At 42.0% G+C, this 14,141-nt stretch overlaps 1 protein-coding gene across 4 annotated transcripts in view; it reads right to left on the bottom strand.

Moving 5' to 3' along the window:
- Positions 1 to 14,141, bottom strand: part of dachd (dachshund d) — a 126,658-nt gene that overhangs the window by 27,681 nt on the left and 84,836 nt on the right. For 2 of the 4 annotated variants that reach the window (XM_015965994.3, XM_015965996.3), the window contains exons 4-6: positions 2,682 to 2,854; positions 2,418 to 2,553; positions 2,187 to 2,318 (exon numbers count right to left, since the gene is read on the bottom strand). In XM_015965994.3, the coding sequence (XP_015821480.1) occupies positions 2,187 to 2,318; positions 2,418 to 2,553; positions 2,682 to 2,854 (441 nt within the window). Of the gene's footprint in view, positions 1 to 2,186; positions 2,319 to 2,417; positions 2,564 to 2,681; positions 2,855 to 14,141 lie in introns of all 4 variants that reach the window. The other 2 variants (XM_070544052.1, XM_070544053.1) reach the window with 1 other exon arrangement.

Raw genomic sequence — 14,141 nt, 5'->3', positions numbered from 1 at the left:
CTGCTCGCCCTTGCACAGTCCTCATTAGACTAATGAAAACCTTCAAACGAAAAAACTAAACAACCTGCCAAATAAAGGTCTGGGGTTATTATGAAAATTACAACTGTTGGAGCCGGGAGAAGCTCTCTTCATTAATTCATGCTCAGCAAATTGGTAACTAATTTAGTTGCACTCCTCTGCATTAATGGGTTATTTTATAAAAATGTTTTCCACAGCCAGAGACCTCTGGTGCACACTCTGGAGAGCTCAGAATCCTAATCAAGTCCGGTGACATATTAGGAATTGACAATCTCAAAGATAACACAGCATGTGTTTGCCAGTAGTTGCACAAAGGTCAACTAGTTGGAGCTGAGGAGAATAGTCGGGTGGTTTTTTGGGCTTTTTTTCTTCTAACGTTGCAAAGAAGTTAGGAGTCATTTGTGTTGATTATCTCAGTACAGAGGAGGCGCCTCAGCTGGGATTTCAGGAAGCTGTCAGCTGATTTATGTTTGTGGACACTTGGCGAAACACCTTTTTATTTAACCGTGTTTGCTTTGCTCTTTGTTCGTGAAAATCTCGTCTCCGCTTTCGCACACAAGCGCTTCACGCCACTGCACACGTGCGCACACAGTTAGACAGTTTGTGACCCATAAATTCAGCTCATGATCCTGCTAATTATTACTATTCACTGCTTCGCACCCTGCGTGTGAAGGTCTAACACTGATCTTCACGTCTGCAGAGCCATCAGGGAACACACAGCCCAGTGATTTCCACAGTGGTTCTAATATCATTATCAGCCTCGCCCCACCCTGTAGCACACACAGCTCCTCCAAAACCAACAGAGAATACAAAAATCTATTATTTGCTTCGTGCGTGTGCTCAGTTCTCAACAATAAGATTTCCTATCTGGATATTTGTTCTTCTGGCACATACTATATCTATATTATCATTTGGTGTATGGGATGATAACAGTCTGATTCAGCATCAATGAGTAATTGCAAATTTTTAATAGTTAAATAATTTTCTTTTAACTGCAGTAGAGGCTTATATGTACTTGTATCCTCACACACCTTTTTTTCCTGTGGTAAATGTGACTGTTTTCATTTAGGAAGAAATCAATCTAAAATCACAACTAACACAAGCAGTTGTTCAAATTAAAACATTCTCAGTGATAAATAATTGGTTATATATATATATATATATATATATATATATATATATATATATATATATATATATATATATATATATATATATATGATTTCAGCTACCTAGTTTTCTAGTTTTGATGACAACTAGATGAATGGAGTATAGACGTCCTCAAAAAATGAAAATGATGACACTAAGATGGTTTTATTTCTTAATCCTTTAACTTCCTCACCAAGAACAAAACAATGGCAACATTCCACTTTTCCATTTTTTGATTTGGGCAAATAAGGGCTTTAGTTTCATGTAAATTAATGATAGTATTGATATAATAATTCTACCAATATTAAGGTGATACCAATAATGCAATGTAACAATGTTACGCCTTTTCGGCAAACAACTCCATCTTTTTTTTTTTAGGAATAATTATTAATTTATTTTGTATTAATTTAAAGGCCCACTTGGCAGTTTAGCTTGCCTTTAGCACCCCCTGGTGTCCAATATAAATTACCTGTGGTCAAACATCTTCTCAATGTGCGTTTGTCTTCTTAAAACCTTAATCTAGCTGCTGAAATGTCTCCCCAGCCTTTGTTAGTGTCTACTGGTGCGGTTCTTTGCTAAATCAAACATATCAGCTGTGTTCATGATCCAAAACATGCTGGATGCAGACTGCAGTGACAGGCATGTCAGCTAATGTTTTAAGTGCAACAGGTGCCACACTGAAGTTGCAAATGTGGTATTCTGGCCACAGAGGGCGGTAAGGGTCTGGGTGACATTTCATTAACCCTGTAAATGATTTTTTTAGCACACACTGGCTCAAGAGAATGATTTACAATATGAAAATGTTGCATAGAATGGCTTTAATGCTTCAATGAGAAGTAGGTACTTTAGATGTCCTTTACCAATTGATTGAACCAGGCAGGTTCAGGCTTACGACAGGTTATCAACATGTTTATCACATCACAGCACCGTGACATAAACTTGGTGGCTCTCTAGTGTTTAGTTTTCAGCTCCCAAAGTTCCTGCTTGGTTGGAGGTAAAACATCTACAGTTTGACTCACCTTTGTCAGTGAGCATCCTCTTTGCTTCGTGGCTCATGTCGTGGGCCAGGTCTCCTTCTTTAGGCCCTGGGATGATGTTGGGGGACAGACCTAGCAGGGCCTGGTTCATCGACAGGCCATTGTGATGTACGGCTGCAAAAGGTACAGCAACACCTCTTGTCTTAATTATCCAGAGTGCTCGTTTGGAGATTTTCCTTGCATCGCTTATTTGAAATAAAAAGCAGAACTCACGTATTCTGTCTGAGGAGCTTTCTGTGTGGGCCGGAGAGCTGGACACACTGCTGCTGCGGTGGGATGATGGGTGACTGCCCGGCCTCCGGTTATCTTCTAAGGAGGGGGCCGGGGAGGGACTGTCCGGCACACGTTCCTGCAACCCCAACAGCCACAAATGCACACATCCAAAAATAAACATCTGATACACAAACATGTACAAATCTTCAAGTGGCTTCAAAAAATAAAAAAATAAAAAAAGCTCAATTCAGCTTTAAAAAGTACCTTTATAACAGAGGTGACCATTCTGGAGGGCAGACTCTGGCCCTGTGCTGCGGCAGCCATGTTTGCAATGGTGCTGAGGTGGTTCATCTGGCTCATCGCCATGGTGACAGAGGCTGGGGGCAGGCTGACGGGGATCAGGGGGTGTGGCATCATCATGAAGGGGAGTTCCAGGCCTGAGACACATGGAGAGGTTGTTCATTAATCACTGAGGCCCATGATGAGTGAGATAGGTGCAGAGAGAACTCATAATGCTCTGGTAGAAACGACAAAGCCTGTTAATAAAACTTGATAATGGCTTATAATATGCATTATGCATATGTTATTTTTAATACACATGTTACTAATAAATAATTATGTTGCTGTGAAAATGATTTTTGCATGATGATTTTAATTATCAAAGGTAAAAAAAAAAATCAGCCTGGTTTCATGTAAAAAAGTAGATGACTCCTAAAAGTACTGGTTGTTTCTCTCCTGGAGGCAACACCAGTAACCAAGCTTGTGTGATCACTGGTAATATGTATCCTACATCCTAGTGGAACAATTTAGTCTCATTCTTTTTTACTGAATTGTTCAAACTCAGCCAAATTGGAGGGTTTTTCAGAATAAATGGCCCGTTTAAGGTCAAAGGTCAGATCTTCTCCTTCAGGATTTCTACAGAACTCACAGGTGAAACTGGAAAAAGTTGATTATGGTGCAAAAGTCCATTTTTTTCCAGTAATCCAACTTAGACTGAGGGACCCTCTAAAGGCTTAGGAACCTTTTGCGGTTGTTTTGGATTAGTTAGCTGATTAGAGTGGGACACTGAGTCTACAATATTGGACCTTTTCACAATACTCAAATTCTAATCATCACACCATTATAACACATAAAGGCTCTGCATGGAATGCGTCTTTCTCATAGATTAGTTTCACCTCTTAAGTCCAATGGGAACTTAATAAACTCTTGCACATTTTGAATTTTTGAGTTTCATCTGTACTTCCATCAATTACAGCAAAGTCACCCAGACCATCGCACCACCACCACAATGTCTGACTGCTGGTGTGGTGTTTCACTGAAATTCAGGTAGTTTTACAGCAGATTACGGGACACACACCTTCCAGAGAGTTCCACCTCTTTCTGTTTAGTTTTCCAAATGGCCATTTGTTTTCCATGAAATCAAGTACTGGCCATAAAAAAGTGTAATTTTTTTTCTAAATGTTATCACATTTTATTTAGTGTGGTATTGGAATTTGTTTACTAAAGGATATAATGATGTTCATTATTTGACAACAAACTAAAAAGAAGGATTTTAGTGACCTCTACATTTACATCACAACAACTACATAAAAACAAGAACAAACTCTAATTGCACCAAAACGGATAAACAAGCTAACAACAAAGTATGAATGACTTTAGACTAATTACAGCAGTCCATATGTGGAAACAGATAGAGAAATGGGCTAAAATTGGGCAAATAAAAAAATTATGCACACAAATTATTCCAAGTAAGTACAGTATTTTAAATGATCCAGTTGTTTGGCCACCATGGCCTAATTGGTGAAACTGAAAACATTGGCACACTGGGAACATAAAAAATTGTCTAATAAAGATACCACGGGGACCGGGGGGTTAGCGGCTAGTCAAACAGTGGCCTTGCTCTGTGCTTCTGAACAGCTTAATGAAAACAAGGCAACTTTCAAAGGACACAAGCTCAGACAGAAGGTCAAAGCTAGGTGTCTGTACCTCCCTCCTCGCCCATTGCATCGCTTCCCTCCCCCTCTTCTTGCTCTGCGGAGACTTTGAACTGAAAGCATCAAAAGTGACTGGAAACATTTTGGTCTCGTTCCTCCGCCACTTGGACGCTTTTCCCTCCGAATGCTTTAAAGAAAACCTCATAGATGCTACTGGATCTGACTGAGCCTCTCTGTTGATTTTCAGCACTTTTTTTTCTCTATCTTGGCAACCTGGTTCAAGGTAAAAGAAAGAGAAGAAATGCATAAAAGAAAAAAATGAGGGGGGGGGGGGGTTTAAAAAAAAGATGGCACACTACACAACGCTACCAAAAAACAACTTCACTCTTTTTTTCTTGCAAAACATCAGTAGCCAAAGGGCAAGGAGATCTGCATGGCGAAGCCTCTAAAGAGAAGGACACTGGTTGAAAATGAAAGGACATGAGAAGTACTCCTCTCTGTCATCCCACCTCCTTCCAAAAGAAGCATTGATTTCCATAAGAAAGATGGCATGCCGTTTCTCAGTGGCGAGTATTCCCAAACAATATAAAGCAGGGGGAGATTAAAGAAAGGCGGAAGCCAAGCAGCACCTTGTATCAGCGCCTCCGCTCCAGCTCAGACTGAATCAATTACCACTCAGCAGGCTAAGCTCAATTAAAAAACACCACAGTGGGCCTGATTGCGGGGGTACTTACCGTAGGAGGACAACTCGGTAAGGTCTAGGCTACGTATGAGGCTTTCAAGGCCACTCAAGGGCCAGAGTGAAGAGACTTGTTCTGGCTTTGAGGCAGACGCGTTACACCCATTCAATCAAAACGCAGCGTTAAGACAGATTCTCACCACATCAAGAAAGACTGACAAAGGAGGTGAAAAGTCACCGAACATAACACAAGACCCCTCCGTGTTCCTGCAATAACATTCCTCGTCTTATCTCAGTGGTATTTCTTGTACTTGAAGGTATATGAATTTCATGACTGACAGCCGGGTGCAAGAACACTGGACTTGTGTTCGCTCTGAAGGGGGTATTAGTCTCGCTTTTAGTGCTCGTCCAGCCCTTTTCATGTCACACACCCCCATCCCAGAGCAGTGCTTCCTCCCAAAGACCCATTCAGGGACATGGTACCTGGGTACAGACCAAATCCCTTTTGTCTGCAAGTGAAAGGAACTGGGTGAGAAGGGCGTGCATTCATTCAAGGAAACTGGTGTTTTTCATTTGCAATTACTATAAGAAGTCCTCTCCAAAAACTTTTTAATGTTCTTTTCTACTTCCTTAAAAACAATATTAACAAAACACGAATCTGACTCATTAATCTCTTGGAAATGGTGGAGATATTCCAGCAAGAAAACTGTCAGTTTCTGTTAATCTCCGACGTGGAAGTTCAGAGCTGATGTGGTGAATTCCCGCTCCCCCCATTGGTTCTCCTGAAGGGCATAAACAATACATTTGGAGTAATTTACCTGAAGTAAGCCTGGGGGACCAGCAAAGGTGAACTCCTATTTACCGTCATTAAAACTACAAATCGCTTAATACCGATGCAAACAGCTCAGCTATTATGTTGCGCCGTGCTCACGAGTTCACGCATGGATAAGTAAGGATCCGAATCACAGAGGATGAATTGAATGAATTAAAACAGCCCTCGGTAACGGCGTGATTAAAAAGCTGTTACATCAGGGCTGTGGTATTTCAGTTAGTTTGAAAAAATGATTGAATGCTGAATATTTTAAAATGATTAAAACAGAGGGTAGTAATTTATTTTGATGACAAAAAGTGATAACTTGCAGTGATTTGGGCTGCAGTTAATCTTCATCAAAACAAAAACCTCGGTCTTGCCGGCTATCTAATCCTGCCGAGGGAAACAGGAGGAGGGAAAAAAATAAAAGGAGCTAAGCCCTTGTCATTGAAAATGCTACGAGAAAGCAAGCATCCCCTTAACCTTAACTCTGTTGTGGACAGATTTCCCCTGACAAAAATTAAACTAGCTCCTACTTGGCACTTTATTATCTCTTCAACTGAATGATTTATTGTTTGTGGAGAGAAAGAAGCCAAGAAAGAGGGGAGATTACATTTCCAGCCCAAGCTCAAGCTTGATCTAGTTTCTTTCAGGTTTTTTTGTTAACTTTCTTTCTGTCCAGAAAAAAGCTCCCGACAAACAATAATGTCAGCTGTAATTGATCGGAGGTCGCCGGCTGGGCCTGCAGTAAAAGTGCACTATTTAAGCGACAATCGGCCCCGCGCTCTTCAGATGCTGGCTAATGAAGCTGTCTGTCTGGGCTATTTACCTTCTCTTAAATAGAAGGGGAGAGATGTACTGTAAGAGACAGGGCTGGAGAGGATCTGCCTCACGCTCCTGTGAAATAGGACCTGCACATGCCTCAGGAATGTATAATTGGTTGCTGCAGCCAAAGCTGGGGATGCGGTGCTAATTAAATGACTTGTTTAAAGCCTATCTGTCTTTGTTTGGGAGGCTCCGGGCTTCAGAACAATGCATTGTAAATGCTGTTGTCAAACAAACATTCCTGGTTATCCTTTGATTGGAACTGAACAAGACAAAAGGCTGATTTACTCAATGCTAAGCCTTTCATTTTCCTGCTGTTGAGATGTTTTTTTTTTCTTTTTCTTATTATTCTTCTGATCTGTCAAACCAAACAGGAACAATCCAGTCAAGCAGCTAAATAGACCAACTTCTCTCAAAATCCAAATGCAGCCTGCTGCTGCAAAACAATCTCGGCTTTCATGCTAATTGCTCTTGTAAAAATGGCCTCATGTTGTGCTTGCATTACTCGAACAAAGGTGAGACGGTGGCGCAACGCACATGGAGAGTCTTTGTTGTGGTTGTATGCAGGATTTGCACACCAGACCCAGAAGGAAATGAACAAGTCATAAAAAGTGTCAGTCATGCCTGCAGACATTGGGTGGATTTTTGATTAACCAATTCATCATTAAGAAAACCATTAATCTCCTTTTAAATGTAAGACCCTTTTTTTATCTTCAGTCTAGGGCTAGGCAATGTTAGATGGTAAAAAATGGCAGATGGCCTATGGTTCTACGCAAAAATTCATTCACCCACGCACACACACATTCACACACTGGTGGTGATGAGCTACATTGTAGCCACATGCACTCTAGGGCACCCTGACAGAGGCAAGGCAGCCAGGCACTGGCACCACCAGTCCCCCTCACCACCACCAGCAGGTAAGACGGGTTAAATATCTTACCCACGGACACAACAACTGCGACAGTCGGAGCTTGGACCTGAAACCTTCCAGTTACGGGGCAAGTACTTTACTCCTCTGACACCGTTGCCCAGTGAAGATCATGAAAGATTTGAAAGTGTCGATGAGCTGCCGTGTCTGAGAGATAGTATTGTATGATCGGTCAGAAAGAAATAGAATTGAACATGTTTTGGATTTGTTTTCATCCGGGTGGTTTTAGATGTGACACACCCTTAGTCTAAACACTGCTTGTGAAATTAAGCAATGTTAAAAATGTGTTTAAATGATGGTTATGTTTGGCTTTGTTTTGTTACTGTGACATTATCATGAGATAGTGATTTACACCATAAGTAAAGCAGTAAAGCAGTGGCTCCCAAACTGCAATGGAAAGGGTCAACACAATTTTGTCTTTGGTGAGGTTAGCAAGATTTTATTTGCAAACTACATTTATAAAATCCCAATAACACACCCTACAATATAATCAGAACTCCATATACAAGTTTTAAGTCTGTATAAACTTTGGAAAGTGTGTATGCATGTTGAGGTTGGGGTTGGGGGTCCTGGCTTCTCTTGGGCACAAGCAAGGGGGTCCTCAAAGAAAAAAAATGGGAACCACTATAATAAAGAATTTGTTAATAAAAGGCAGCTAATGCTAAGTCCAACCCTATGGTTGTGCCATGTTACTGCGAAACAGAAAAATGTTAGCTGCTATTTAGCCAAAAGTAGTCTATCTTATTTACCTGGTTTGACGAGCCCTGACCTTTAAACTGAACAACTCTTAAACATTTACAATAGCTGCTTATTTTTATTACTTCAATCATCAGATTTGCTTCTGTTGGTTTGTATTTAAGTGATCTTGCATTGCTAACAGAAGTTAGCTTCTTCCCTAGTTTTCCAGCTAGCATCTAGTACGGTTAAGTCAGGGCTCGCATCTATCCTAGACCTGATTTTCAATGCCCAAGGTAAATTAAACAAAGCGCAACTTAGGGCCGTGATTTACTTGTTTAGTCTCGCATTGGTGCAGGCAGCGGGCTGCGTCTTTGCTCACAGCCTTGCTGCTGCACGTCACAGCACTGCATGTAGTACTGGAGTGTCCCACTAGGGGGCACACTAGACTACTCAGACCAAACAGAGAGCCGGGTTTGTGGGTAAAACAAACATGGCATCAATAAAAGAGATCACTAACTGGTTAAATGTGAGTTCATGACAGAAAATAAGAGAGCAGCGGTACCGTAGATAGTACGAAAGCCCTATAAACCAGAGATGGAGTCAATATGATGAGAGTGTGTCTCGCTCAATTTAGTCAACTCCACCTACTGGTTACTCGTATATTGCAGCATTTGGATGTGTTGTGTTCATTTCGGAGGACGCGCACAAACAACGCTTCCAATCAACGCAAGTAACACGGACGGCCGTTTTAAACATGTGTTTACGTTGTTTAACATCCAGTATATCACAGCCCTTAATGTAATTTACATCACGTTGCTGCTAATGATAATTCAGTAATAGTATTGATGTAGTTGTTGCATTTGTTAAACTTGAACGACTCAGCTAATTCTGCCAGAATATTTCTGCCAACACAACCCTTTGGAAAACTGCAAAAAGGCATTATCAAAAATGTTATTCAACTTAAGTTTTCTGTTTAATTTCTTTCCTTCTTAAAGGGGCATTATGGAAGTTTGACAGCCAAAACATGTATAGAAATAATAAATGTCTTCTTCATACATTCTCCTGCAATGCCCTGGTCCTGTAGAATGGGCCCTGGCATTTTTACTGTGATTGCCTGTTTTTCTGTAAAATCACAGAAAAAGAGAGCTGCTCGGGTCGAGCAGGCTGCTTGATGCGCGTTCACGCTCAGGCATAGCCCGTAGCATTTGTTATCCGTAGTTTTACAGCAGAGAGTGAGGTAGTGCCAACTCAGCGATTTTGTCGCTGTTCCTAACGCCTAGCGATGAGCCTAGCTACATTTCTGAGGACCCTTAGCTACTTTCGTCTAGATATTTCCTGCAAATTAGCAACAAAATAGCCGTTTTCGCTCCGAACCGTTCTTTGGTTTGACGTTGTTTCAGCTGTCATCAAGGATATAAAAGTTACAGATACTATGAATGTTACTAGAGTGTAGCTCACCTAGTAAGATGTCTGACTCCCATGCAGAAGACCTGGGTTTGATTCTGGGTGTGAACATAGTTCATTTTGAGTTTCTTTTTTACATTAATGATAATGTGCTGACCCATCTTAAACCTTCGTCGGCTGTGCTGAAGAGAAAGTTACAGAACCAAATTATTTAATTAATTAGCTGCGCGTTCTCCTGTCCTCTGGGCCACACACACACACACACACACACACACACACACACACACACACACACACACACACACACACACACACACACACACACACACACGGGACTGTCTCAGCTGTAATTTTCGTTAAGGAGTGTGCACGTACAGCATGCACGCCTCGTGCACGAGCCTACTATTGAAGCTGCCGTTACGCTTTTGGCCTGAGGGGGCAATCACGGGCATAAAAATTCAAAAGTCCGTAAAATCCCTTTAAGGCTTCTTTTAATGTAAGAAATTCAAATCATAATAAACTTGCAAATTCAATGTAAAGAAACTGTGACGACATATTTTTGCTATTTTGCCCACTATTACTTGAGACCTATTTGATCTAACATGTGCTCAGATATATACCATCTCACACATTCACATAAGCAAACACACATTAATGCAAATGACGACACAAACAACAACAGAAAGACACACACACGCACACACACACGCAGATGGCAGGTTCAGTCAAGGCTGGCGAGTCCTGTTTCTCATTAAAAAGGGGGGGGAGTGAGAAAGGTATAAAGCTTTGATGTAGCCACCCACAGCCCTTCAGTGTCATTGAATGCAACTTTGAAGCTTTTTGTGTTTACATAGTTAATGCCGATAATAAAGCAAACATCTTGTCTTTGTTAAATACCTGCTCGGGTATGCACGCACACAACATGAATCAGACACATAAAGAGAGCTCTGTAACAAAGAGAGGAAAACATGAAAACACACACTCAGACAATGATGGAGGGCTGCACCGTGGTACGAACACAGCAGTCTTAACACACACACACACACACACACACACACACACACACACACACACACACACACACACACACACACACACACACACACACACACACACACACACACACACACAAACACAACTTTTGTTTACAAAAAGGCACTTTAATTCTTGTCAAAATCCTCACGTGTTTTAAGAGAAACGGAGATAAAAACAGTTCTGATTTGATGAGGTAACATAATTGCTTCCCCACGCTAACCAGTGGAGTGTAACATGTGGTAGGAATTACCGTGGAAGCAGACAGAGGTGTTTGTCCTTTAAGTGTATAAAATCGAAGGCATGCAACTTTTGTGGGATAATTTAAATCCTCTGCTCTGGTGGCATGCATTTCTTATGAAAATTGAAAGATCAATCATTTCTGTGACAGATCTGTTGTGAATGAAACTTCTTCCCAATCTTTGAAGAGGGAGAATGCTAAACACGTTCCAGCCTCCTACCTCCCCATTTTAGCTGTCTATTTGTCTCTTTGCTGAAAATGTTAACGAACAGGGCAATAATCGGGCCATATGCTTGCATGTGGCACATCTCATTACAGTAAATGACCTTTACCGACCAATGCCAACATTCTTGTGCTTGATAACACGCAGCCTATAAAGCAGAGAGGGGGGGGGGGGGGGGGGCAATGGTGGGTTTAGTTAACTCAGTCATGCACGGGAACGGGGCGGAGGGCCAAGAGAGCCAAACCTTCAGGACACATTAGCAAACGGCGCTCGCTTCTCTAATTTGGGTCGGAACCAGGCACACTTTACATTTGTCACACATCACTCTTGATAAACACACAGGATACGTGTGAGAGGCCCGACATCCGAGCACTTACAATAAAGCCGCCAGCTCAGAAAACTGCTGCGAGCAGAAGAGGGGAGCAGAAGGAGAGAGGAGAGATATTACCAGCAGCTGTTACTACTGCGGGAGCAATATATTCAAGTCCAATCAATAAAGCTCCTGCAGACAGTGACACCCAAGCAGACAGAGGAATCATTTTCATCTGATACTTAGAAAAAGGTCCCCCTTTTAAAAAGATTGCTTTCAGTCAATGACAACCAGTTGTCATTTGACTAAAGCTCCTGAAATGAAATATATTGACGAGTGTTATCAATCACGGCCCACTCTGCAGTCATATCGTGTTAGTGGAGGAGGTGGGGGAGGTCTGGGAGTCAGTTTGCATGTGGTCATCAGATAATCTGTCTTAATTATAAAATTTGCATCAACACCTTCCATACCCCTTCTGTTAAATCCGCCACTGGTTAAATAAAATAAAATAATAGCTTATACACTTTGTGCAAACCCCATGCTATTAAGTTTGGGACCTCAAAAATACTTTGCTAAACACATTTTTGTATGATAAAAAAAAAAAAATCTGGACGCAGATAAAAAGAAAATTGACATTCTCATGCCAGGCCAGATGGGGGCAATAATGTCTGTGTTAAGGAAATTTGGTAACAAATTTAGTTTTTTTTTAATTTATTTCAATTCAAATTCAATTCAAAGATATTTTATTAATCCCAGGGGGAAATTAAAGTTTCAGTACACACAATTCTGAGATCAGACATGCATACATAGGCAAAGGCACATGACAAGAATTGGTGACTGTGGTCATTCGCAACCCGAGTCGCGCTACCTTAATAGAGATCAGAGGGTTTACATGAGGATTGGGTCAGGTGGAGGAAAGAAAAGGCACTTCAGAGTTACCCTCCACAGGGAGGGCAGCTTTGCTATGCAAAAAACACCTCAGACAGAAATGCAACAGACTTCAGACATTACACAACATAAGTGTCCACTAGGTGGGGAGGTGGGTTTGGGACTCTCCACCCGTCAGTGAATGCAGTCGCGATAAGCAGTGCTTGTCACCTCCATTTGGACGGGGGGGTCGTTGGGTTTAGAGGGCACAGTGACTCCTGGAACGATTCAGCGGCCTTCACAGCTCGCAGCCCTGTGGGGGTGGGGTTGGGTGGGTGGGTGGGGGGGGGGGGGGGGGGGGGGCAGACAGAGATAATTTCTTCTCTGTCTTAAAGTTACTCTGGTCCTCAACCTCCCAAAATCCAATAATAGCGTAAATTAATCTATCCAAATCCGTGCTGATTCGTCCACTCGCTCCTTGATCGCATCCATCTTTTGTGCCAATGCATGAATCTCAGCCAAAGTTCCAAGCGTACGACTCATCTCGACAATTATATGAGTCTGTGCATTCATAGCACGGTGTAATCCATCCCTGAGCTCCGGGAAAGAGCCAATATTCCTCGACAGCTCATTAATTTTTCGGTAAGCTAGGTAACCTCCCAGGCCAAAAAGCAGAAAACCTGACTCCAACACCATGAATATTCATACATCTTCAGAATCCTCTACAGACAGTTGAGATAAGCAGATCAGGTTCCACTGTTTCCAGGAGTCCAGAGGGGCACCCGGGAGCCCCTTCTCCTGTTCTCATTGTTGAAAAAATGTTGTCAATCGCGTTGAGAGACCAGCTGACCAGGTCCATTTTTAATAATTTCCAGTTTCCAGAAAAAATGTAGAAGCGCCGTACACTCAAAAACAGACAAAGAGCCTTGGGGATAAGATAAGCTTGGTTTATGCTTGACGCATTCACTTTCCGCGCGGTGATGTGGCTCGCGGATGGAACGCGCTTCACAACTCGCAGCGTTTATGGTTCGTGCGGCTCGTCTCTGCGGTGAGCCAATATTCTCCCAAACTTTAGGGGGCAGCATGGAGCTCTACAGCATGCATCCAACACTACACCATAGTAGCAGTAAAAATGACTGTTTACAACATGGCATTCCAGCATTTTTAACAGCGTCCTCGTCTTTTCCGACAGTGCGAGCTATTTCTCTCCAAGAATTATTAACAACATGATGATCCCGGTGATCTCTGAGAGCTGAATCATACAAATGTCTGTATTTACGAACCTCTGCCATACTAGTTGTTGCCAGTCCGCCGTGTTTTTCCGCGTCCGTCCGTCCGCGTGGTTAGAAATTTTCCTAGGTGCGTGTTGCGGAAATTTTGAGCCGTGCGGAGACGCGGTGGAGGGGCGTGGTTGTTAAAATGATGCAAAATGACTCAACTTTTCCGCGCGGACCTCGCGGACGCGTCAAGCATAAACCAACCTATGGGAGGAGAGGAGGAAAAAAGCGCCTGTACTCTCTAAGAGCCAGAAGAAGTTTTTGTTTGAGAATGTATATCATTTCCCTTCCACAATTCATTATTTTCAATGAAAAAATCGAGGTTAGAGTTAGGGCGGAACGATTAATTGCATGTGCAATTAAATTGAAATGTGACAAAAAGGGATTTTCTAATTGCAAAGGCTGCAATTTCACTGGCAGTGAGTGGTTAGCACAATGCTAATATACATGGAAAAACCTATAGGGATGCTAATGCCAATATCGACGGTTACATTCTTACAAATTACAAATTAGGA

This window comes from Nothobranchius furzeri, chromosome 14 (genome assembly GCF_043380555.1).
Source record: "Nothobranchius furzeri strain GRZ-AD chromosome 14, NfurGRZ-RIMD1, whole genome shotgun sequence".
Taxonomy (NCBI): Eukaryota; Metazoa; Chordata; class Actinopteri; order Cyprinodontiformes; family Nothobranchiidae; genus Nothobranchius; species Nothobranchius furzeri.
Note: the sequence above shows the minus strand (reverse complement) of the source record. Positions and strands in the feature narration are given on the sequence as shown.